This window comes from Scyliorhinus torazame, chromosome 18 (assembly GCF_047496885.1).
Source record: "Scyliorhinus torazame isolate Kashiwa2021f chromosome 18, sScyTor2.1, whole genome shotgun sequence".
Classification (NCBI taxonomy): Eukaryota; Metazoa; Chordata; class Chondrichthyes; order Carcharhiniformes; family Scyliorhinidae; genus Scyliorhinus; species Scyliorhinus torazame.
Window position 1 is genome coordinate 117995467 of NC_092724.1, and position 27584 is coordinate 118023050.

General features: G+C 49.4%; 1 protein-coding gene across 3 annotated transcripts in view; it reads left to right on the forward strand.

The window, feature by feature from the left end:
* The window catches only part of mycbpap (mycbp associated protein), a 233198-nt gene that overhangs the window by 137288 nt on the left and 68326 nt on the right, over positions 1-27584 (forward strand). For all 3 annotated transcript variants that reach the window (XM_072483208.1, XM_072483204.1, XM_072483207.1), the window contains exons 13-14: positions 15249-15395; positions 26872-27411. In XM_072483208.1, coding sequence (XP_072339309.1) covers positions 15249-15395; positions 26872-27411 — 687 coding nt within the window. The remainder of the gene's footprint in view (positions 1-15248; positions 15396-26871; positions 27412-27584) is intronic.

Below are 27584 nucleotides of genomic sequence, written 5' to 3' on the forward strand. Positions count from 1 at the left end.
CATTCTAAACGGCAGCTCTCCCTGTCTCTTCTCCTGCCCTATCGCCTGTATTACCCTCCCCATTGTCAACCTATCAAGTTTGCCCCTGTAACTGTTTCCTCCTCACCAATCCCTCCGTGGTGGGCATCCTCGAATACTCCCTATCTACATCCACTATCTCATTCATTAGCCGTTCATATTCCTCCCTCCTTTTCCTATCCGCATGTGCCTTGAATGAGATAATCTTCCCTCGGACCACTGCTTTTAGCACATCCCAAAATGTGACCGCTGACACCTCCCCATTTTGGTTCAATTCTATATAATCACAGCCCGCACTTTGTCACAAAACCCTCTATCTGCCAACAACCCCAAATCGAGCCACCAATCCGGCCTCTGCTCCCGCCCCGATCTAAGCTGAATGTCCAGCCAATGAGACGCAATGTCTGAGATTACTATCCCCGCGTACTCTACCCCCTCCATCCATACCAAAATCTCCCGGCTCGCCAAATAAAAGTCAATTCTGGAATATACCCTGTAAACATGCGAGAAAAAGGAATACTCCCTTCCCCCGGGTTCTTGAAGCGCCACGGATCCACCATACCCAACTTTTCCATAAACCCACCCAGCTCCTTTGCCATTTGTAACATACCCATTGACCTGGGGCTCGATCTATCTACCCTCAGCTCTAGGACACAATTAAAATCTCCTCTCATAATCAACTGGTATGTAGCAAAGTCTGGGATTGCAGCCAACAACCCCCTCATAAAACCTACACCATCCCAATTTGGTGCATACACATTCACCAACACCACCGGCGTCCCTTCTAATAGCCCGCTCACAATCACATATCTCACACCTGGGTCCCTCACTTCCTTCGTGTTCACAAACTCATCAAAATTTCACTCCAGCGACTTTGAATCAAACCCCGAGAAGAAAACCTGACCCACCCACCCCTTCCTGTTTAGCACAGGGCAAAATCGTTGGCTTTGAAAGCAGACCAAGGCAGGCCAGCAGCACGGTTCAATACCCGAACCAGCCTCCCCAAACAGGCGCCGGAATGTGGCGACGAAGGGCTTTTCACAGTAACTTCATTTGAAGCCTACTTGTGACAATAAGCGATTTTCATTTCATTTCATTTTCTTAGCCTAACCTGGTCCTTCACGCAGAGGTGTGCCTCCTGTAGAAAGTCCACCTCCGCTTTCAAGCTCCTAAGGTGCGCGAAGACCCGAGATCTTTTGACCGGTCCATTGAGCCCTCGCACGTTCCACATTATTAGTCTTACCGGGGGCATACGCCTCCATTTCACCCTATACCTGGCCCATCCAAGATAGCCCTTTTCTCCACCCCTGACCATGTTTCACCTCGCCTCGTCGTGTCACCCTCCCATTCCCCTCCTCCCGCCCCTACCCCCCTATGGCCACCTCTCTCAGCCTTCTCCCACACCCCACTTCTGTTCACCAGAATTACCTGCCAGCACGGTGACTCCTACCCAAAGGATTCTCCCACTGACCCCCCCCCCCCCCCCCCGCCCTCAGCTCTCTGTTTTGTGAAGAAGGCTAGCCACTGACATCACCCTCCCCCAACTGAACAAAGTCTCATCTCGAACTACAGGTCACCTTCCCCAAGAATAAACAAAAAAAACACAACCCCAGGCAGCAGGAGGGGGGATGGGGACACCCGCCCCCTTACAAACCTTTCACCACTGCTACCCTTTGTCAATCCAACAGTAAAAAAGAGAAAATAACCACCATATCAGAGGAAAAGAAAACCCCCACTCCCTCCAACCCCCACTACATCCATATTCCCAATTACTTCTAAGTGCCAGCACCTCAGTCTCCCAGAATTGTTCACCTCAGTTCTCGCCCAGTTTATGCTCCTTGATAAAGTCATTGGCTGCTTCTGGGGTCTCAAAATAGTGTTCCTGGCCTTCATACGTCACACAATGCTTTGCAAGGTAGAGCACCCCTAACCTGATCTGCCGTTGATATAGCACCGCCTTGGCTCTGTCGAACCCCGCACGTTGTTTTTCCAGCTCAGCTCTAATGTCCTGGTGTATTCAGAACTTGTTCCCCTCCCATTCACAGTTGCGCTTCTCTCTGGCACACCCACTGCAGAATCTTCTCCTTCTCCACTGTGGTGAATGTATTCACCATAATGCATGACACTGTAACCATTGTATCCACCTAATGTAACCTTTGACCTGGAAGTGGTGATACGAGCTGCTTCCAGGTATTGTGCTGTAACCCCGGTGGGTTCCACCTCTGGCTCCGCCCTCACCGGGGCCATATATAACCTGGCCACCTGCAGCTGGCAGGCATCTGCACAACCGACTCTGGCTAGGCAAGTTCACGACTAATAAAGCCTTATGTTCACTCGCTCTCTTGGTGAATTGAAGGTATATCATCCACGAACTTGTGGAGCCTCACGATCACCGTCCGTGGCAGTTCGCCCACTCTAGGCTTCTGCCTCAGAGACCTGTGCGCTCTATCCACCTCAGGAGTCTTCTCCTGCACCCCCTCCTCCACCAGCCCCGCCAGCATCCTCGAAACGTACCTCATGGCACTCGCACCTTCCACTCCTTCAGGCAGGCCCACTATCTGCAGATTCTGCCTTCCCGATCCATTTTCCTGCTCCTCCACCTTTGCTCCCAACGTCTTGCAAAGGTCTCCTAAGAGCCCCATCTCCGCCTCTAATGCCACCACCCGATTACTGTGGTCTGACATCACCCTCTCAATCTCTCAGATCTGCGAGCCCTGCACCTCTAAACATTTCTCCCTCTCCCCATCGGGCCCTTCAGGGGTGCCACAGCCCCTTCGATGGCCTTCCAGCGATCCTCCTACATCTCCTTCCTCTGATGGCGGAACTCTTCCTTGATGAAGGCCATCAACTGTTCCATCTGGGGTTTTGCTCCTTGCACTGGGCTTTCCCCTCTGCCATCTTTCCACTGGCTGCTGCACCACAGGTCCCCTTGGTGGAGGGTTCAATGACCAGAGGCATAGATTTAAGGTAAAGTGCACGACGTTTGAAGGAGATGTGAGGGAAAACGGTTTCACCCAGAGAGTGGTGGGAGTCTGGAACTCCAGCTGAAAGGGTGCTGGAGGAAAAGACCTCATAACATTTAAGAAGTATTTAGATGTGCACTTGCGATGCCAAGGTTATGGGCCAAGTGTTGGGAAATGGGATTAAAATGCTTAGGTGGTTGTTTTTGACCGGCGCAGAGGCGATGGGCCAAATGGCTTTTTCTGTGCTGTAGACCTCTACGATTCTATGACTGTAATGTTGTTGCCTACTCTTGATCTCTTCAATCTTACCTGTAAGGAACTTGGCCTGTCCTTCAATGTTGCCAAAACAAAACTGATATATCAATATACACCTGGTCGGCTAAATATTTCTACATCCATATGTGTTGATGGAGAGACTCTTGGAATATATTGAAAACTTCCAATACCTCAGCAGTCACTTCTCTCAAAAGGCCACCATTGCCAAGGAGACCCGACACCAGAAGAACAGCTGTGCCAGTTTCGCCTTCTAAAAATTGCAATAGCAAATATTTGACAATATAGCCATCGCATGTCAAATTATACGGAGCAGTCAATATTGCCACAGGCCTATACTGCAGCGAGATATTGACTATATATCAATAACACATCAGAACACTAGAGAAATTTAATCAAGTGTCTCCGCAGCATCCTTGAGATCCAATCAGACGATCATCAAACAAACGCTCGTGTCCTTCTTGAAGCCAGCTCCACAGCATTCAAGCCAAACTCCTGCAAAATCAACTTTGTGAACAAACATTGCCAAAATCTGTCTCCTCTGCGAGGTCCTGTTGTTTCAACTCTCCCAAATGACCTACATTCTAGGGGAGGACAAAGAAAATGCTTCAAACACACTCTGAGGCACAGCAACGTTACTGATTGGGAGGAGCTACCAATTTTCAAAATGGTGTCCATCAAGCTACATCAGGCTTTGAGTCCCAGCATCTTAACTATGAGGTACAATGACTTCCGGTGATGGCCATGGAGTGAACAGTCGCACATTTAGCAGCTCTCGCCTCTAGAGGTCTTTTAACGCCTTTTAAGCTAGATTTTTGCAGGAATTTCTCAACCTAAGTTGATTAAAGTGAGAGGAGAAGGCGGCGACCCCCAATTTCTGGAACTGCGCCCAAAAAATAGTCGGAAAAGAAGAAATCAAAAGATGGATGGAAACAAAACTCAGAAAGCAGCATGTTCAATGGCAACGAGGCAAAATTCAGTCGTGTATGCCCAATGGACGATGGACCAGTTGGTCGAATACTTGGATGGAAAGTTCGCCCAGCATCGCAAGGAGTGTGCAGAGGACCTGAGCCAGGCGGTGGCCTTGATTAAGGGGGTGGTTGACCGGGTGGAGGAGAAAGTGAAGACTCGGGGACAGGGAATTCAGAAGCTGCAGGAGCAGGCAATGGACAAGAGGAGGAGTCCACAGCGATGACAATGGAAATTAGTATTCCACAGGAGCGGCAGAAGTGGCTGTTGGAGAAGGTGGAAGATCTGGAGAATCATTCTCCCAGGCAGAATATCCAGATCGTCGGTCTGCCAGAGGGAAAGGAGGGATCAGATGCCGGTGCATATGTGGGGAATGTGCTGGAGAAGCTGATGGGGGAAGGTTCATCCCCCAAGCCGTTGGAGGTGGACTGGGCCCATCGGGCTCTTATGCGTAAGCCCCAGGGTCATGAGCCCCCGAGGGCAATTGTGGTACGGCTTCATCGGTTCCTGGACAAGGAACGTATTATGAAGTAGGCTAGGCAGACGAAACGGTGCACCTGGGAAGAGTCAGAGATCCGTGTGTATCAGGATTCGGGAGCATAGCTTGCAAAGGGGAGGGCGAGTTTTAATAAAGTCAAGGCGGCCCTGTATGCGAAAGACTGCTTTTTTTACTGCTCTACCCGGCCCGTCTCTAGGTGACCTTTGAGAACAGGGAGCTATACTTTGGCTCACCAGAAGAGGTGGAGGTCTTTATGAAGGACAAGAACTTGGTGGATGCATAAGGACTTTAAAACCTAATCTGTGGTGGACTGAATTTTTTATAAGAAAGGGGGGGGAAACGTTTTGTGCGGTTCTTTCTTTCTCTGTCTGGAAAAATCTCAAGCTTTCAATTCTGTAATTTAAGTTGCGACTTCCAGGAGGAGAAGGGTTTTTTCTGCTTGATTTGATTTGTTGTTATATGTGCCGAATTGCAGTGAAAAGGGGTTCGAGTTGCGATGTTTTTTCTCTTCTGTTGGAAAAAAGATGGTTGAGTTTCTGCATGCATAATCTTTTCGTATCCTGTTTGATTTTTCTTCTATTGTTTTGGTTCTGTTTGAAGGTGATGGGATAGATAAGATTCTGTTAAGAGAGGGGCTGGTGGGCCTCTGTGCCTGGGCATTGGGGGATTGTTTGTTTGCTTTCTGTGCTTGATGTTATTGTGTTGAGAACTTATGTTAAGAGGGAGGGGAGGAGATCCGGCAGAGGGAGGGGAGGAGATCCGGCAGGTGTTGAATGCTAGGCGCCGGGGGCAAGAGCTGCTAGGCTAGCTGGATATCTAGTTAATGGGAGCAAAGTGGGGGGAGAGCTGAGGAGAGATGGAGGGGAGGGGGGAGGGGACTGCTGACGAGTAAGGGACTTTCGGGGGATTGGAGATGGAGAGCAAGGGCGGTAGCTGCCGAGGGGCGGACCAAGGGAGGTACGGGTTATGGGCTAAGGGCTGGCCTAGGAAAGGTCATGGCTGATCGTCACGGGGAGGGGGGCGAGAGCCCCCCTGACCAGACTGGTTACGTGGAATGTTCGTGGACTGACTGGGCCGGTCAAAAGGGCCTGTGTGTTCGCACATCTGAGACTGTTAAAAGCAGATGTGACCATACTACAGGAGACACACTTGAAGCTGGGAGACCAATTTAGATTGAAGAAGGGATGGATCGGACAGGTGTTTCATTTGGGACTGGACTTTAAAACAAGGGGGGTGGCCATCCTGATTAACAAAAGGGTGGCATTTGAGGTGGGGAAGATAGAGGCAGACCCGGGGGGAAGATAGAGGCAGTCCCGGGCGGAAGATAGAGGCAGACCCGGGAGGCAGATTTATTATGGTTAGTGGGAAACTGGAGGGAATGGCAGTGGTGCTGGTAAATATATATGCCCCAACTGGGATGATGTCATGTTTTTTAGGAAGGTGCTGGGAAAGATCCCTGACCTGGACTCGCACCGGCTCGTTATGGGGGGTGACTTCAACACGCTCCTGGATCCGAGATTGGACCAGTCGAGTTCTAGGTCAGGGAAATATCAGCAATGGCGAAGGAATTGCGGGGGTTCATGGAGCGCATGAGAGGGGTGGATCCGTGGAGATTTGGGAGGCCAAGGAGCAAGGAATGTTCATTTTATCCCATGTGCACAAGGTATACTCCAGGATAGATTTCTTTGCACTGGATAAAACACTGTTAGCGGGGGTGGAGGACACTGAGTACTCAGAAATTGTGGTGTCAGACCACACACCACATTGGGTAGATCTACGGGCAAGCACGGGAAAGTCTCAGCGCCCACAGTGGAGATTAGATGCCGGGCTGCGAGCAGACGATAAGATTTGTGTGCGAGTGAGGGAGGCCATCCAGGGCTACATAAAAAACAATGATACGGGAGAGACTGTCGCTGGAGTGGTTTGGGAGGCATTGAAGGCAGTTATCAGAGGGGAATTTATTTTGATTCGAGCCCATAGGGAGAAAGCTGAGCAGGTGGAGCTGGACAAATTGGTATGAGGAATCTTACAGGTGGACAGGAGGTATGCAGAGTCTCCGAATGAGGAGCTCTTGAGGGAGCGTCAGAGACTCCAAATGGAATTTGGGCTCCTTTCCACAGGTAAGGCGGAGGGACAGCTGAGGAGGGTAAAAGGGGCAATATATGAATATGGGGAGAAAGCTAGCAGGATGTTGGCACATCAGCTGAGGAAGCAGGAGGCAGCGAGAGAAATAGGGAAAATAAAGGATATGAGAGGGAAGTGATAGACCCGGGGCGGTTAATGACGTGTTCTGTGAATTTTATAGTCGATTATATGAGTCGGAACTGCCATCCGGGGTGGAGGGTATGAATCAATTTCTAGAGAGGCTGGAGTTCCCGAAGGTAGATGAGGAGCTGGTGGAAGACCTGGGGGGGGACCCAATTTGCCTCGGGGAGGTGATAGATGGGTTGGGGGCGATGCGATCGGGTAAGGCCCGGGACCTGACGGATTCCCAGTAGAATTTTATAAAAAGGTGTCTGGGTTACTGGGGCCGCTCCTGGTTTTTAAAAAAATATATATTTTATTGAAGTTTTTCAAACAAAAATTTTCCATTTTTACAACTTAATAATAAAATATACATTAAACGTTATTTAAATAATATATTAAACTAACAACAAATGAAAAAAAAGTAATACACAAGAAGCAAATATCAACAACTAGCATAAAGAGAAAAACAAAAACAAAAAACAAAGCACAAAATAACACTCCCCCCACCCCCACCCCCTTCCCCCCTCCCCCCTGGGTTGCTGCTGCTGTCTTTTCTGTTTTTCCATTATCGTTTCGCGAGATAGTCAAGGAACGGTTGCCACCGCCTAGTGAACCCCTGAGCCGATCCTCTTAACGCATATTTTATTCGCTCCAATTTTATGAACCCTGCCATGTCGTTTATCCAGGCCTCCACGCCCGGGCGCATCGCTTCTTTCCACATCAGTAGAATCCTTTGCCGGGCTACTAGGGACGCAAAGGCCAAAACGTCGACCTCTTTCGCCTCCTGCACTCCCGGTTCTTCTGCAACCCCAAATATAGCTAACCCACAGCTTGGTTTGACCCGGACCCCCACCACCTTTGAGATCACTTTTGCCACACCCTCCCAGAACTCATGCAGTGCCGGACACGACCAGAACATGTGGGTGTGGTTCGCCGAGCACCTCCCACACCTATCCTCCACCCCAAAAAACCTGCTCAGTCTTGCTCCCGTCATATGCGCCCTGCTTAGAACCTTAAATTGAATCAGGCTAAGCCTGGCACATGAGGACGAGGAATTTACCCTGCTTAGGGCATCTGCCCACAGCCCCTCCTCAATCTCTTCCCCCAGCTCCTCTTCCCATTTTCCCTTCAGCTCCTCTACCATCGTCTCCCCCTCGTCTCACATCTCCCTGTATATTTCGGACACTTTACCTTCACCAACCCATGCCCCCGAAATCACTCTATCCTGGATCCCTTGCATCGGGAGCTGCGGAAATTCCCTCACCTGTTGCCTCGTAAATGCCCTCACTTGCATGTATCGGAAAGCATTCCCTGGTGGCAACTTATATTTTTCTTCCAATGCTCCCAAACTCGCAAACGTCCCGTCCACAAACAGGTCCTTCAACTTCCTAATTCGCTGCCAACATTGAAATACCCCATCTATCCTCCCCGGGACGAACCTGTGGTTATTCCTTATCGGGGACCACACCGAGGCACCCGTCACTCCCCTGTGTCGTCTCCGCTGCCCCCAGATCGGGCCGCTCCTGGTTGAGGCTTTTTTTTTTAATGGTTTTATTCTCCATTTTCACATTCTCCTTCAAAATTTCCCCCACCCACAGACAGTAAATGGTAACAAATACAAACTCAATCCCCTTAACAATAACAACGAACCCATCCTCCCACCACCCCAAACAACGGCCCACCTGTCAATATATGCATCCAATAAAACAAACCCTCCCACGGTGGAAACAAAAAACAAAGGAGAAAAAGAAAAAGGAGTCTGGGACCGCCCATGGTCACCATTAACCTATGGAGTCCACTCCCCCCCCCCCCCCCCCCCCCCCCTACACTCAATGCCATCCAACCTCTGAGTACCGTACATGATACCCAAGAGTTGTAAACACCCCCCATCTCACTCCCGTTCACTGGCCGGCTTAAACCGGCCAGCGTGGAGGCCCCCGCCCGGGTCCCTCTGGTGGTATGTATTAGGGGTAATACGGTACACCATGAATGCCGAGGAGCTATTGGAGGACAGATGCTGGATCCCGATTGGATCTGCCGCCTACTGGGCTCCACCCAGATAGGTGGGGTATAAGAACCCGGTTTACTCCCCGCAGCTGCATTCTGTGACTGAGCTGCTGGGGAACAAGTCTGCTCAATAAAGCCTCGATTGAAGTTCTCTACGTCTCGCCTCGTGTGTGATCGATGGTGCTACAATTTATTGAGCAGACTTGTTCAGACTTGTTCCCCAGCAGCTCAGTCACAGAATCCCAGACCACCCGGGGGGGCCCCGCTGCTATTTTTGTGGGCAGCCAAAACACCCCCGGCCCGCTCGGCCACCTGCAAAAGCTGCGGTAAAAAGGGGCACTACGCAGCGGTGTGCCAGTCCCAGACCACCCACCACCCCACTGGGTTCTTTTTTAACAAGGGGAGAATGTGGTGGTATGTATTAGGGGTAATACGGTACACCATGAATGCCGAGGAGCTATTGGAGGACAGATGCTGGGTCCCGATTGGATCTGCCGCCTACTGGGCTCCACCCAGATAGGCGGGGTATAAGAACCCGGTTTACTCCCCGCAGCTGCATTCTGTGACTGAGCTGCTGGGGAACAAGTCTGCTCAATTAAGCCTCGATTGAAATTCTCTACGTCTCGCCTCGTGTGTGATCGATGGTGCTACAGTCCCTTTCCCCCTTGCCCGGCCCTAGGAAAGCCCAGAATTCCCCTTTTAGCACACAAACCCCGCATAGCCACCTACACCCCAAAGAGCCCTCATTTCGAGTGAAAGTCCCATCACTTCCCTTGTCCAAATATATACAACATTGGCTCCTTTAGCCCATACACCCGCATACAGTGAAACAAAAAAGAAGAAAATACAGTCCTGAAGTTACATCGGCACATGGCCATTTCTCAATATCTCAGTTCTGCCACAGTCCTTCTGCCTTCGCAAACTCCTCCACTGCTTCCGCCGTTCCAAAATAAAAGTCCTTGAGCTTGTAAGTCACCCTCAGCTTCGCTGGATATACAATGCCGCACTGCACCTTGCTAATGTACAGTGCCCTCTTCACCCGGTTGAAGGCAGCCCGCCTCCTCGCCAGCTCCACTGTAAAGTCCTGGTATACACGGATGCCAGCTCCAGCCCACTGCACCACCCGCTTCTGCTTGGCCCAGCACAGGACCTTCTCCTTCGCACTGTACCTCCGGAAGCACAAAGTCACTACCCTTGGTGGCTCACTCGCCTTTGGTACAGGCCTCCACGACCGGTGAGCCCGATCCAGCTCATATCGGGAGGGAACCTCCTCCAATAGTTTTTCCAGCATCGCGGCAAAATACTCAGTTGGCCTTGGTCCTTCAACTCCTTCGGGCAGCCCCACAATCCTCAAATTCTGTCGCCTGGATCTGTTTTCCAAGTCTTACGTTTTTCCTCGCAGATCCTTGTTAATCTCCATCACCTTCCGCATCTCCTTCCCCATCGAGGTAAGTTGATCACCGTGCTGCAATAAGGTCTCCTCCACTTCCTTCAGCGCCTCCCCTTGCTCCCACACCTCCGCTACTGTGCTCGCCACCGCCGTCGTCACCGGGGAAATCGCCTCCTCCACCAACACACTCAAAACCTCCCTCATCGCCTTCCTCATTGTCTCCATGTATTTTGTAAACTGCCTTTCGAATTCCACAGCCATCACCTTAGTTATTTCTTCAGCCGTAAGCAATGCGGCCTCCCCTGGTGCTCCAGCCTCCATTTTCCTTGGTGACCCCATGGTGACCTTTCCACTCCCCGACAGATCTTCAGCTGTTTATTTTACGGCCGTTTTTTTGCTCACCCTCGACATTTATCTTTACTGTGCCTTCACTGTGCCTCCTCTGTGCCTTCTCCCTGCTTTTGCCACCTCCGTGGACCCTGGGACCGGGCTTAAAGCCCCGAAATTGCCGTTCCCGAATGGGAGCCCTCCTTTGTGCGGCTGCCTCCCACCCGCCGTCACCGGAAGCCCCTGGTTAATGAGTCACGGGAGCTGGGAGTACTCCCCCCAACATTATCACAGGCATCAATTTCTCTCATCCTGAAGCATGATAAGGACCCGGAGAGCTGTGGATCGTACAGGCCAATTTCCCTGTTGAACGTTGATGCTAAATTGCTGGCAAAGATCTTGGCCACTCGAATAGAGGATTGCGTCCCGGAGGTAATCTGGGAGGATCAGACGGGATTTGTGAAGGGCAGGCACCTGACGTCCAATATTAGACGGCTTCTTAATGTTATAATGATGCCCAGCGGAGGGGCGTGAGGCTGAGGTGGTAGTAGCCATGGACGCGGAGAAAGCTTTTGACTGGGTGGAGTGGAAGTACCTATGGGACATTTTAGGCAGGTTTGGGTTCGGGCAGGGATTTGTGGATTGGGTCCAGCTGTTATATCAGACTCCGGTGGCAAATGTAAGAACCAACCGAGAGAGTATTTTAGTGAGAGTATTTTAGTCTCTGCAGGGGGACAAGACAGGGATGTCTGCTCTCCCCATTTCTGTTTGCCCTGGCCACAGATCCCTTGGCAATGGCCCTTAGATCATCAAATGCTTGGCGAGGGATAGTAAGGGGGGAGGGGGTGTGGGGGTAGCACAGAGTCTCTCTATATGCGGACGATTTGTTGCTCTATGTCACAGACCCGGTGAGGGAGATTGCCGAAATCATGGAGATACTAGGAGAATTTGGGCGATTTTCATGTGACAAGTTAAATGGGAAAGAGCAAGATGTTCGGGATCCAGGCACAGGGGCAGGAAAGGAGACTGAGGGAGTTGCCGTTCAGAGTGGTTGAGAGGAGTTTTAGATATCTGGGGATTCAAGTGGCTAAGGATTGGGGGCGGCTTCATAAGTTAAATCTGGGCAAAGCGGTGGATCAAATGAAAAGGGATTTTCGCAGATGGGACATGCTCCCGCTGATGTTGGCGGGGAGGGTCCAGACGGTAAAGAAGACGGCACTTCCAAGACTGCTCTTCTTTTTTCAATGTCTTCTGATTTTTATCCCAAAGGCTTTTTTCAGGAAAATGACGCGGTGATATTGGGTTTTGTGTGGGCGGGTAAAACTCCTAGAGTAAAAAAGGCACACCTGGAACGGGGTCGCGGAGAGGGGGACTTGGCCCTCCCAAGCTGTATTAACTATTACTGGGCAGCTAACATATCGATGGTTGGGAAGTAGGTAGTGGGGGAAGGGTCGGTGTGGGAGCGAGTGGAAATGGCATCCTGTAAGGCTACGAGTTTGGAGGCTTACTGACGGCGCCCCTGCCGTTTTCACCGGCTTCATACACTATGAGCCCTGTGGTGGTGGCAGCACTTAGGGCGTGAGGGCAATGGAGGCAACACATGAGATTGGAGTGTGGTCACTGATTTGCCGCAGGTGGGCTGGATGGGGGCTTTAAGGGATGTCGGCGGGCAGGGATTGAGAGATTTGGGGACCTATTCATTCAGGCGGGTTTCCCGACCTTGGAGGCATGAGAGGAGGAGCTTGAGTTGCCGGGGGGGGGGGAACGGGTTTCGATACCTCCAGGTACGGGGTTTTGTCCGGAGGCAGGATCCTGGCTTTCCTCTCCTCCCCCTGAGGGGGTTACAAGATATGATGATATCAAAAACAGAGGTTGGAGAGGGGAGGGCCTCGGAGATATACAAGGATTTGATGGAGTGGGGAGGGGCCCCTATCAGGGAGGTGAAGAGGAAGTGGGAGGAAGAGCTGGGTGGGGAGATAGAATTCGAGCTGTGGGAAAAAGCCCTGAAGAGAGTCAATTCATGCTGAGACTTAGCTTGATCCAGTTCAAGGTGGTCCACAGGGCCCACATGACGGTAGCCTGGATGAGCAGGGTCTTTGAGGAGATTGAGGACAGATGTGGGAGGTGTGGGGGTAGCCCGGCGAACCACGTACATATATTTTGGGAAAGTCCGAAAATGAGGGGATTCTGGCAGGGATTTGCAGACGTTATGTCAGAGCTCCTGGAAGGAAGGGTAACTCCAAGTCCAGAATTGGCAATATTTGGGGTTTCGGAAGATCCAGAGGCCAAGGGGGGGGGAAGGAGGCCGATGTTCTGGCCTTCTCCTCTCTGGTGGCCCAGGAGATGGATTTTGTTGGGATGGAGGGACTCTGAGCCCCCGAAGTCAGCAGTGTGGGTCAGTGATATGGCAGGGTTTCTCAGTCTAGAGAAAATGAAATTTGCTTTGAGGTGATCAATTCAAGGGTTCGCCCAGAGATGGCAGCCATTCATAGACTACTTCAAGGAAAATTGAACATCAACAGTAAGGGTGGGGGGGGGGGGGATGAAACCAGGAGGCATGGCAATGTTACATCGGGACAGAGAATATAGTTTACGGGCAGCTAGGGAATAGAGCAGGGGCAGGAGAGGGTGTTGTTCTGTAGGTTGTTTTTTCTTTCTTTACGTTTGTCGGCCCGTGCGTTTGTTTAAGAGATGTTAATGTGTTAAACTGTGAAAATTACATATGCTTCAATAAAATATTTTCTGAAACAAAACTATGAGGTACAATGACAGTAGAAAAGGAAAGGAGAAAAAAGCAAATTCTTCACTCCAAATCCCACTACATCCTGGAAAGTCCTGCCGCATGTGCCCAAAGATCAGTCGTTGAGAATCAGCCTGTTCAGTCACCTGAGTAGACATCATCCTCTAATCGGGGAACAACTGATGACGACGATCATTAACAATTAGGTGACTTGACTTTATAACTTTGATCTGATCCATTGGTTACATAGAACATTACAGCGCAGTACAGGCCCTTCGGCCCTCGATGTTGCGCCGACCTGTGAAACCACTCTAAAGCCCATCTACACTATTCCCTTATTGTCCATATGTTTATCCAATGACCATTTGAACGTCCTTAGTGTTGGCGAGTCCACTACTGTTCCAAGACCATCCTACTGGTCCAGGAATCTCCCAGTCTCCCGCTGGCAGGAAATCCTCCCGGATGCCCCCCACGGGATCACTTAACTCTAGCATGCGGCTTCTATTCTTTAGAATGCTTGTAGATGTGTGTTTAAGCTTCACCTGGTTGGTACCTCAATTTTCACATACGGCTAGAGCTGCACCTGGCATGCTTCTCTACACCTCTGAAAGGCAGTTCCTTACCTAAAGTACATTCTGTAACACATTTTTAAATCTTGATCTGCCAAGTGGTTTTCAGCATGTTATTTATTTAATGAGGAACAGCAATACGTGGCACTCAGCACATTTCCTCACCCATTTACAAAGGCTAGGACTTAAGGTTTCGGGCACGAGACGGAGGGGGATGTAAAGCAGAACTTTTTTTATGCAGTGAGTATAATGACCTGGAACTTGCTGCTTAGGAAGGTGGTAGAAACAGTCAATCAAAAATTTTGAAAGGAAATTGGATGGGCACTTGAGGGAATGTTCAGGGCTATGGAAATAGAGTGGGTCTGACATGGTTGCTCTAGAGAGAGCTGGCATGAAGTCGATAACCCCAGTGGTCTCCTTCTGTGCCATAATGACTCTTAACTCTAAGCATACATTTGAGCCTGTATGAAATTCATCTGATGGGTAACTACCACAAGGACGGTGGAAACCCAGATGATGTCCTTTGATTAGCTGTCGGCAATTGAGAAAGTTCTTCATTAAAAAATACTTCAGAAACTGAAAATGTGGGCTTATACTAAAATCTAAGTGTGTATAAGGAATTCCCTTTGGAAAGAAGTAAGATAGAGTGGGCTCGGGTTTGGGTGGTGTGTCCCAGGAAATAGTCATGGATCAATTTCCATTTATAATTTGATGTGGAGATGCCGGCGTTGGACTGGAGTGGGCACAGTAAGTAATCTTACAACACCAGGTTAAAGTCCAACAGGTTTATTTGGAACCACTAGCTTTCGGAGCGTAGCTCCTTCATTAGGTGAGTCATTTATAACTTGGATTCGAGGAAAATTATCAAATTTGCACAAAATCTAGGGGTGATGGCAGTTGACTCTAAATGAACCAAAAAACGTGTTAGGTGAAATACGCAATTGTCACTTTTAATGAATATGGGGTCCACTTCTGGGGTACATCATAAGGATGACCAGGTTAACCTTTTGACATGAAAAAAGTTAGGAAGTGCATGCTGCATGAGCCACTTGGAAGACCCAGATTTTGAAAATGTTGGTGTGTTCCTTTTGAAGAATAAATGCATTGTCGCATTCACAATCATTTCCAATTATGTTTCAGCAACTCGTGAATCTTAACATCAAGCTCGCTAGAAAGCTCAGGATGGTGAATCTTCCCACCTTGCTGTCTATTCATCTGCTATCTGGTGTGTTTTATTCCATTTCAGGAAGAACTTGAGGAGAAGGAAAAGAAGGCCATAATTGAACTGATCCTGAATGAGGTAATAGCTGGTGTCCGCACCCCACAGCGATCCCCATCTCCTGTTGAAGTTTCATTCATTGAGGAAGAAGTCTTTGAGAGGAAGAACCCCGAGGTAAATATTTAGTAACTCAACATGCTGAAAATCACAGGCTGTATTTTCAGGATGGAAAAGTTTTGAAGATTCTTCTCAAAACTTTACAACAGAGGCTGCCCAGCCATAGGCACTGTATGTTCTGATGCACAGATCACCATTAAGTTATAACACAGAATAAAATTTTGTGTCCTCAAGGAGATAGTGAACCTATGATAAAGGTAAGTGCTGCCCAAATATCATTGACCTAAATGGTTAACTCTGCTCCTCTCTGACGTATGCCGCCTGACCTGCTGAGTATTTCCAGCATCTTTTGTTTTAATTCTACAACAATGAATATGATGTTGGGGATTGATGTAGCACCTTGCGCGTATATAATACATTTTACTTATAAACATAGCCAGAGTGCTTTTTAAATCAAAATAGAGAAATTGGTGTCAAAAGATGGAGCGGGACACAGAAAATTGTGAGTGAAACAAGAAGAGGGTGAAAAATCAGGAGCAAAACATCTTCCAGAGCAGAACTGTTATTGTCCGCCTTGGCATCAGGTGTTGTTGTGGGCCTGTGCTCTTTGTTGCTGTGGATATCGGGTTTTCTGATATTTCTATGTACATATGCAAAATGTCTTTTACGAAAAATATTTTTCCTAAAAGATGTTGTTGTTCACCCAAAGGATGGAAGAGGGTGCTGAGCAAAGGGCAAGGAGAAAGGAGGCTCCCCATACCAGGGCAACCTCCAGCCTCCTGTCCCCTATTTCCCGAATGTCTCACTGGAGGTGCTACATGAGGTGGTGACAGATAGAAGAAGCATCCTGTTCTTTGCCAGTGACAAGAGAAAGCCTTGAAGACTCCCAGGGAGGGCGTGGCTGGTGGTGGCTCATGAAGTCCGTAGCAGAGGAGCGATGAGGAGGAGCTGGGTGCAGTGTTTCAGTAGTTCACTGACCTTCTCAGGGCTGGAAAGGTGAGTGCAAAGATGAATCCAAATGGCATGCCGTCTGATCAGCAGTGAAAAGAGTGCAAAAGAGAAGTGACACCATGAGGATGTATAGAGTTCTCCTACGCATGGGAGAGAACAGAACAGAAGGCTGGAGTGCAGACTGCATTAGTGTATGCAAATATAACTTGTGAGTGGCGAAGAGGCCTTGTCCTAATTATATTGTTCTTCAGCAAAATGGAACTGAATGCAAGGGAGAATGAGGGGGGGGACACCTGGATGGAATGGCACAGTTTGCATTGCTGGTGCATTTTGAGGAGCTGGCTATTGACCTGGCCAGAGAGGATGGGGATGAGGAAAAAGATTCACCATAGACAAGGTGAAAGTATATTAACATCTCCATGTCCAGCGGATGCATGACAATGCTCTGTGTGCAATGGGCTGTCAATGCCAAAGCTGTCATTTAATTTTGTTCTTGACAGTATGAGTACCTATTGATTGTACCAATAACGCATGACTATCTTCACTTGTGTCTCCCACAGAGGCAGCCACAGAGTGGCAGGAGCCCACACAACACTCACAAGATCCTTAGGAATCAGGGAAGACAGCATGCTGTCACATCTCTTTTGCACATCCTCCATCAGTGCAGCTACTCACCCCTCTATGGGTCCTCACATTGTTAGAGAGAGTGGCACAGGATGATGTGTACATCACATAAGAGCATGAAAGTTTGTACAAGCAGGATGTGCTGTGACCAGTCGCCCTTGGACGATGGAGGACAAACAGCCCTGCTCAACTGGACGTGGGCTTCCCTTGGCAGTCACAATGCAGGCAGCTCTAACTAGAGAATTAGTGTAAGCTGTGAGTGCAAATGTTGAAGTCACCTGAAGCGCTGCATCATGGGATGAGAATGGAGGATCCCATTCATCTCATCTGCTTCCCAATGACTCAATGCTTAGACTCCATGAGCTCCTTCATTGAGAGGGTGGCCAACCTCGTAGAGAACCATATGTGGCATCACTCCGAGTGCATGCAGAACCAGCGCACTGACATACACAGAATGCATGGTGCAGCCTGTAGCATTGACTGGTCGATGTCGCAAATGGCTCAAGAGAGCATGACAAGGATGGCAGCTATGCTCCAGCTATCAAGGATGCCATGGGATGGCTGGGGGGGTACAACAGTTGGTGATGTGGCGGAAGAGGGACAGGATGTCACTGAGCTTTGTCATCCTTATCCACCTCCTGTGGCCCTTCCAACAAGGGAAATATCTAAAGAGACACGCCTTGTGACAGAGGCTGCCCCTACAGTGATGCAGGTGCAGCAACCTTTGGGGTGCCACCCCCCAAAGTTTCCACAAAGAGGCCAACCACCACTGGCATCTTGTAAAGCGAGCGCAGGCCACCATGTCAGTTGTGTTCCTTTGAGGGTTACTTGGATATTTCTGATGCAAATAGTAATGAAATATTCAGGCATAAAACACCTGGAAAGTTGTTGCACTAAAGCTAACTTCTTGTGTTTTCTACTCCAAAACGCAGGCGAATACAAAGTGAAGGTTGGTAGAGTGATGGAGTGTTCTGCTATAGACGGTGTAAGCTGGAGGGGTCTGGAGCCTTCCTGTCCCTCTGTCCTCACCTCTTTTCCAAGGGGTTTGCCATTGCTCCAGTAAATGGTCCTCATCACTGGTCAGAGGAAGATTGGAGAAACTTGATCAAGTTTTCTCTAATGCCTTTCCCTCATTGACAATTGAATATGGAGTCTTACTTCGAGCCTTGCCCCCGTCCAAAATGAACACGAGACCCATCAGAGAAGGAACTGATCCCCCATCCCTCCCAACTACCCCTTCAAGACTGCGTGCATACACCCCCCACACAAAATGCCCTTGTCAAGATTGCAAAGATGGAAGTTGTAATTCTTCCTACCCAGCACAACTGCAAATGAGGGTTTTCTCTGATCCTTCTATCCTCATATTCTGCCTCTTGCTCATCTCACTCCCCACCATGTCATTGCCCCCTTCTCCATGCTATGGTTCTGACGGCGTATCAAATTTGAGCCTTAGAAAGATAATACAAAACTGGCCCTGTAACAAGCTGACAACAAGCTCTTTATTAGACTTAAGTGATCGTTTTCACTGTGGGCAAGTTGCCTTTTCCCCGCTGCCATCGCTATCTTTCAGAGCATGCCAGTTTCAAGTACCCAAGCCCCTTTCCCATGAATAAAATCCCACCCATGATGTGCACCATGAAGAGAAAGGTTCCTCACCTCTGCTGTGACTGCCAGCCTCCGCGTTGGTGACCGCTCTGTCCTCGGCCACACCAGTCACCTTCAGGGCTCACTCCTCGAAGAGGTAAGGATTCTGATGTCCTGCACCCCACCACCAGTCTGGGCCCTCCCCCACCGACTGTGGGAAAGCTTTTCCTGAGGAGACACAAGCGAGGTCATCGTTAGCCACACGCGTGGTTCACGGTGGTGGGAGAGGGGGTGTGAAGGCGGGGTTGGGGAGGGAAGTTGAGAGGAGGGGGGGGGTATGGAGGGCTAGGGGTCGCCTGGGATGTTTGCAGGGGGTGGATAGTCCCTTTTTGGGGGGAGGGGGGTTGGTGCCTATTCACTCGTGCTGCCCGGTGCAGGTCATTGGCCTTTTTTCTGGCACTGAAGGACGGTCCTCCTGGTCTCACTCCCCGAGCTGATGGCTACCGCCACCTTGTCCTTGGCAGCATTGCTGCCCTGTGGGTAACCCTCCAGGACACTCGGGGGAACAGGACATCCCTCCTGGCCTCCACCACGTCCAGGAGCCTGCCTAGGTCAGCGTCCCCAAATCTTGGGGCTTGTCTCCTCGGTGCCATTATTGCGAGCTGGCTGTGGTTGGCTGAGCAATTGCTGCTTAAGTGCTGCTCACTTGTTAGCAGGGGGCTGGCGAGCGTGGTCCAGGCGAATCAGCTGGTGAGCCCTCATTTGCGCCGAGAATCCCTTGAAGCCTTGTTTCGTGGACCAATTAACGTTGAATTGCGTTGCCGGCCTCGGGAAGCTCGCGGCAATTCCTGCTCGCTACAACACTTAGACCGGCACCCGGCTGCGGCCTCGCTGGGGAGGCCGGTGAATCCCGTGAGGCCGATGGATCCCAGGTAAGTTCACCGAAGTTGAGTTAAAACTGGCTTCACGCATGCTGTTTGGTCCTGCTCTGTGTGGGTGAATCCCGCGAGGCATGAAGATCTCTGGGAAGCCCACGAGTGGCCTCTCCTGGGATTCACACGGCATTCGAGCAAGAGCGATTGACGGCCGGTGAATCGCACCCATTAAATTTCCATCAGTTGAGAAACAACACATGTTGTCAAAGCAATTCATCTTGGGTGGCACGGTGGTGCAGGGGTTAGCACCGCTGCCTCACGGCGCCATGGACCCGTATTCGATCCCAGCCCCGGGTCACTGTCCATGTTTCATTTTCATTTTCATGTGGAGTTTGCACATTCTCCCCGTGTCTGCGTGGGACTCACCCCCACAACAAAAAGAGGTGCAAGGTAGGTGGATTGGCCACACATTGCCCCTTAATGGGAATTTTTTTTTTTTTTAAAAAGCTTTTCATCTTGCACTCATCAGGACAGTTTGCAAGAATACCAAATGCAAAAGAATTTTCTCACCCTGCAAGTTTGATGCCAAAATAGAGCGCATCAAAGCCATCCGGCAGGATACTGGCTACCAAACTCTTGAATGGGCCAAAAGGCCACCAACTTCGGTTCCAAAAAATGCCCAGTCTACCTCAGATTACGTTTGGAGGGTAAGTTATCTCAAACATTTGAGCAACAGTTGATTATCATCATCGAATAAAATTTACAGTGCAGAAGGAGGCCATTCGGCCCATCGAGTCTGCACCGGCTCTTTGAAAGAGCACCCTACCCAAGGTCAACACCTCCACCCTATCCCCATAACCCAGTAACCCCACCCAACACTAAGGGCAATTTTGGACACTAAGGGCAATTTATCATGGCCAATCCACCTAACCTGCACATCTTTGGACGGTGGGCGGAAACCGGATCACCCGGAGGAAACCCACGCACACACTGGGAGGATGTGCAGACTCCGCACAGACAGTGACCCAAGCCGGAATCGAAGCTGGGGCCCTGGAGCTGTGAAGCAATTGTGCTATCCACAATGCTACCGTGCTGCCCTACAATGCTACCGTGCTGCCCTTGAAGCTAGCTGTTTCATGCTGATACTGTGCAGTAGCAACACAAGTGGTATTCACTGCTAACAGGATGCTGAAGTCAAGCCAAAAAATACTTTCTGCTTATCACATAAATAAGTAATGTGGTATATCAAATTTGGTGCTGATGTGATACTCGGTATGTAGGCCGTCTGTCTCAAAGACTGGTGGATCATAGCAAACAGCATGTCCCTTCGGCTGACAGCAAGGTACTGACAGCACCCAACCAGCTCGTGCTTTAAAAACTCAAAACATAATGGTCAGCATTAGATGTGATTCTGCGATTGGACAGCATTTTCTAAACAATCCTGAGTGATTGGGATCGCAGTCTGGCTCATTTTGTGTGGTAGGAGCTACATGTATTAATACACAGGGCCCTATCCTTTGTAGACAGAAAGAAAACGTACACACATTGTGTCATTTTCAGCTAAACAACATAGGCAACAACATTCTTTGGTTCATTTTTCATGACCAATCAGAGTCAACTTGCCTGATTTGAGCTAAACAAAGCTTGGCAGTTAACTGTCAGTCATCAGTTTACTAGTGCATTCTCCATGGCAATGCCTCTACCTATCAGTGTCCACTTGCCAATCAATCAGCACTCTATTCCCATGTAGTATAAATTGTTGTTCCCTTTATATTTGGTATTCTTGTGAATTGTCCTTATGAGTGCTAGATGTAAAGATTCAACAATATGGGGCGATTTTGAGCCCGCGTTTGCAATGAGTGTAAATGGTGACGTGGGCCCAAAATATTACGAGTGTCGGAAAACGAGATTCTCATCAGCGAGATCTCATTCTCCAATTTCCCCCCGCCCCTCAGTAATGATGTAATGATGATGGGAACCTCATTTAAATACATTTTTACATAATTAGCTGGCTCCCCCACCATATGCGCCACCCTATCCCATAAAGAATTCCCCAGTGCTTGTGGGGGGTGGGGATTGTCCATTTCTGTGGGGAGATGGCAGGCAGGCGGGTGTTTTGTTTTAAAGCAGATCAGGGAACGCTGTTTCTGGGCCTGGCTTTGCCAGCTCTGTCAGGCTCCGCCCCACGAGCATGATGGCAGAAGTCACATCCCCAGGTTTTCTGTGCACAGAGTGCCAAAGAATCTGGAGAGAAAACTTGGCTGTGCAGCTGGGGAGTACCACATCGGGTTTCTCTTCCCTGCCAGCACTTTGTGCACATTGCGCACAATTCTGCCCCAAGTCTTCTTTCCGCAATACTCGAGGTCTGTACTAACAAACAACTATCTCTCTCTTCTTCAGTTTTGATGATGGGTCATTGGCTTGTCTCTGGGCGCGATCTAACTAAAAGAAAAAGAGTCCGTCATGTGCGGGATTAACAGCGTCCGGAACAACCCGGCGATCTACCTGCACCCTTGTTTTTAGTACCCAGAGTGCCCACTGAGGAGCGGAGATCCTCAGTACAGGAAGCGATCAGGACGGCAGGAACAGATCGACCACCAGACCCCCCCCCCCCCCCCCCCCCCCAATACCCAATTCACCTATAAGGGAGGTCATCGATTCCCCTGTGGTGATATACAACACTGTAAGTACACAAAGGATTAATGTACGTACACTACACCCAGCTAGACACTAGAGGGAACACCAGAGACATGACACACAGACAATCAACCAATACGTCAGTAAGATAGGACATGACCAATGGGAAGTCACGATACACACAGAGGTGACACTACCACAGGAAGGCATTACACCAACCCATATAAAAGGACATATCACACATGCTCAGTCTCTTTCCAGTGGAGACTCTCAGTGAGTACAGACACAGGGTTGATTGAACATCACTCCCACCACGTGGATTGTAGCAGACTGGTTCGTCAGTCTGAGTAGCTATAGCGGGATTAACAGTTGCGTCAAATCCAAGTAGGAGAATTGTTAATAGTTTAATAAACGTGTTAAAGCTATCTCCAAGTCTGAACCTTCCTTTGTCAGAGTGCACATCAAGGAAGCAGCTTATGCTATGACAAGAGCATAACAAAACATGGTTCCAGGAGTGAACTGTTAAATCCAGAAAATTGCAACTCAGCGAACAGTGACAAACAGCAACAACAGCCAGGCAAGATGATGTTCGGGATTTCGATTCCACAACCGCTCAGGTACCAAGGCAATCTCAGTGAAAACTGGCGTTGGTTCAGGCAGAGATTCGAGTTCTACCTGGTAGTGTCCGACTTAGATGGCGTGGCGGATGCAGAAAAAATAAAGCTTCTACTTACCATCGCGGGTCCAGAAGCAGCTGAAATCTTCCAGACCTTCAAATACTCAAAGGGGCAAAAGAAGAGCGACTTCCAGGCAGTCCTGGACAAATTCGAAGAATTCTGCGAGGAACATACAAGAAGAAAAGGTAAAAGAGGTGCCAAAACTCACCACGAGGTAGGCTTGCAGCAACGAACGGCAGTTTTGAACTGCAGCCATCTTGTAAAAGGTGCTGCACATGCGCAGTTGCGCGAAGAGTGCACAGAACGGGAACGTCCGTGTGCGCATGCACGGGAAGCCGCGCATGCGCAATTGCGAAAAAGGCCCCAAGTAACGGAACAGCAATCTGCCTATGCACAATCGCTTCCTACGCACTATGTCACACGCGTCGTGATGTCAGAGGCCCCGGACCACACCCACTTAAAGGGAAATGTCCCAAAACACGGAAAAAATAATTTAAAGCCTCAAAACCAGATTCTTTCACCTGCAACGACAGCACAATGTCTGAAATTCGACCAGTAGCTGAAAGTAACCTCCGCAGAACCCTGCAACATGCAGTTAGCACCGCCCAAAGAGATGATACAGTCCTTGAAGACTATGACTCAGGCCTTGAATTCTTCTTTGGACATCGCGAGCCCAATGCCAGCTCCGACACAAAACGTGATGATATGGTCTTGGAAGACAATGACTCAGACGAAGCTTTCACCTTGGGAGGCTACCCCAGTACCAAATTCGAACCGCAACTGGACGTGTTGCACATTGACGACCCCGACGACGAGTTCTTCGGATTTGAGGATTTTCAGCTTAGCAGATATGACATCCCGACTCGTAGTGTAGGATTATGCTGCGGCCTGACACCAAGAGACAGAGAGCAGTACAAGCCCACAGAGAGCGGCCTGCTGCCACACAGAGAGTGGTCCACGCACCGCGAAGGGTCCCCGACTCCAAACAGAGAGTGGTCAATGCACCACAAAGGGTCCCAGCTTCTACACAGAAAGTGATGAAAGACTCCACAGCGAGACAACTGCACGTCTCTACACAAGAAGTGACTCCAGTGACAAGCCTCCACAGCGAGCTTCTGGACAGACTCCACGATAGAAGCAACGCAAGACTCCAGAGCGCAGTCCTTGCATGAACAAGAAGTGATGACAGTTTCCACAGAGAGACCAATGCACGATTCCACACAAGGAACTCTGCAAGACTCCACAGAGGGAGTGACACAAGCTTCCACAGCGAGCTCGTGGACAGCCTCCACGATAGAAGCAATGCAAGACTCCAAAGCGCAGTCCTTGCATGAACAAGACCATGAGGGTCTAGCAACCTCCTCTGAGCAACCAGCAGCAGACAATGCAAGTCTGCCACGCTCAAGTGAACAACAGAAAGACTATGACAGTCTGCCATGCTCAAGTGTACAGCAAGCAGACTATGACAGTCTACCATGCTCCAGTGAACAAGAAGAAGACTCTGACAGTCTACCCAGCTCAAGTGAACACAAGAACACACTGAGGTTCTACCCACTGTATGTGCGACCAGTGACGACGGCATTCCACTTCCCATACCAGATGTGCAACGTGACAGACCTCAGCTAGAATGTACAGAGGCACTCGACAATCACAGCAAGACTACTGGTGACTCCGGTGACACCACGTTACTTCAAACCTCACTCGCTCGAGCCTCTCCGCAAGCAAATGCATTCCTGACTGTTTTGACCCCGGACAGGGAGCATCACGAAACTTCAGACGTTTCAAGTGAACCTAAAATGACTCCAGACGTGGAGCTTCAAGAGACCTCAGACGATGCAAGTGAACCTGAAATGACTCCGGACGGGGAGCATCAAGAAGCCAAAACTGACTCCGGTGAAACAGACCAGACTCCAGACAGGGAGCATCGACAAACCAAAGCTGATTCAAGTAAGCCAGACATGACTCCAGACGGGGAGCACCGCAGACTCAGTGACGGCACGCTCAATGAAACAGCAGATGCCACAAAGGATGCTGACACGAGTAACTGTGTAAAGGACTCGTATTATACACAGAGTGTGGTCCTTGAGCGCAGCAAACACGACAACAAAACCAACCACCACAACAACAACATCAAAGAGCGTACCAAGGAGCGTACCAAAGGCAACAACGTCGACAACAAGCATGACAAAAACAACACCAATGGAACTACGACTGGCACAACATGGTACAACTCTGCCCATGAGGGACACTGTTACTGTTCAGTTCAGTGCAATGACATACCATGGCAGGATGATGCATCTTACCAATTCACTTTTGCTGCACTACCAACAGGCAACCTGGCTTTCAGGACAGATGCCATCAAGAATTACCACCACAAGCATCAAAAAAAAAGAGTCCAAATCAGACAACAAAGTGACTTGACCACTTCATGGTTCCTTCAGCACAGGGACACTGATGGCGTTTACAATGCAATGCCACCATCAACATCACCAACTCACCAACCAAACAAGAAAGCCACTCGACCATAATAATTAATGAACTTTGGACTCATACATATGATTTGGACTTATTGTTTAATGATCACTGTTATCATAACTTGTACAGAGTATCACTCATCTACCTAGTTTGTTCAATTTTCTTTAACACTGTACAGAAAATATGTAACACGAAAAAAGGGGGGGATGTGATGATATACATCACTAAGTACACAAAGGGTTAATGTACATGCACTACACCTAGTTAGACACTAGAGGGAACACCAGAGACATGACACACAGACATTCAACCAATAGGTCAGTAAGGTATTACACGACCAATGGGCAGTCACGATACACACAGAGGTGACACTACCACAGGAGGGCATTACACCAACCCATATAAAAGGACACATCACACATGCTCAGTCTCTTTCCAGTGGAGACTCTCAGTGAGTACAGACACAGGGTTGATTGAACATCACTCCCACCACGTGGATTGTAGCAGACTGGTTCGCCAGTCTGTGTAACTATAGCAGGATTAACAGTAGCGTCGAATCCAAGTAGGAGAATTGTTAATAGTTTAATAAACGTGTTAAAGCTATCTCCAATCTTCCTTTGTCAGAGTGCACATCAAGGAAGCAGCTTATGCTATGACAAGAGCATAACAGAACACCCCCCTCTCTGTACCTTACATGGACGGGATCCCCCCCCCCCCCCCCCCCCAGGGCCCAATCTCAGCATGGGCAAAATTCCATGCCAGCCTGGCACCTGGCACTGCAAGCCTGACCATGGCTGCACCCCTGCCAGTGCTACCTGGGCACACTGGCAGTGCCAAGCTGGCACCTGGGTGGCACTACCATGGTGCCTGGGTGGCAGTGCCAAGGTGCCCAGGTGGCACCAGCAGTGCCAGGGTGTCACTCTGCCAGAGGCTGGCCACCCAAGAGCCTCTGAGCGTCTTGGAGACCCCCCAGGTACCATTCCGCCTGGTCCCCCTTTATGAGTACTGCAGTACTGAACGGCGCCCAGCGAGGCTGATAGATGCCAGGTGGCCAATAGAGCCGGTGCGAGCAGAGCAAAGTGGGTTTTTGTAACTCAGTGAGCCATACGACACTGGATCCTGCCCACAGATTGCAACGCCTTGCAAAATCTAGCCTAGAGAGGGGTAACAGCTATCGGGACTCCTGGGAGAGGGCTTTCCCAGGATCTACCGGCCGCGCCACACCCCGGTCCCGGCAGGATGCGGCCGGTAGACAGCGCCCTCTGTCTCTCTGTCTCTGTTTCTCTCCAAAGACGCTAACAGGCAAGTATTTCCAGAATTTTCTGTTTTGATTTCATATTTGCAGCATTCACAGTGTTTTGCTTTTGTCTATATTGAATATATTCAAGAGGCGGCTGGATATAATACTTGGGAAGAATGGGATCAAAGGCTATGGGGAGAAAGCAGGATTAGGCTATTGAGTTGCATGATTTTACAGATGAATGGCGGAGCAGGCTTGAAGGGCCAAAAGGCCTCCTCCTGCTCCTATCTTCTATGTATGTATCTATGGCTATTGTCAAGTAGTTTATTGCTAACGCTCACGTCCCAGCTCCCTTTAGGAAAATTATCCAAGTCAGTAAGAAGGAGGAGCGGGTGATAATGAAAATCAGATGTGAAAAAGATCTTCCGTTGCGGAATTCAGCTAACCAGAATTTCTGTCCTTCTCTGCAGCTGCACTATAAATTTAACATAGTGCAAAGCCTCAAGGAATTGTGGAAACAGTGCTTCGTGAATAGTAGAGATGCAGAAGAAGCAGAAGGTGGAAAAAGATCAAAAGGTGCGAGTGCGTCCAAGGACCAGCATCAGGCCAAGCAGCTGGAACAAGCGGAAAAGGACAAAGGCACGGCAACTAAACATCCGTCATCTGAGGAAGTAGAGGAGCAACACAAGCAAAGGGGTCGTTCTCATGGCAAGGTGTCTTCTCAACGTGCAGAACATCCTGAGCAAATGAAGCAACCTGATAAAGCCACGTCAATCAACAAAACTTCGCCAGTTGATGAACCAGAGGAGTCTCCCAAGCTCAAGACTCGTACCCATAGCAGATCAGAGCAAAAGCAGGGCAAAAAGACCCGCTCCCATGGCAAAAAGTCTGCCCGCCGTGTGGAACACACCGAGAATTTGAAACCCCCTGAAACAATGTCAACCACCAAAGCTCAACCACCTGACGAATCAGAACCCGAGTGGGACTTGTCCATCAATTCTTTCAGACAGGTGCAGTTTTATTTTTTCTAAATATTTTTATTCACCTTTTTCAGTTCATAAAGTACAGAAATTGTAACAGTGAAACAGTAAACGAGAACAACAAGCTCAACTACATAACCCCCCCCCCCCCCACACACACACACACGCACCCGGTAAGAACAACTCCGCCCCCCCCCCCCCAG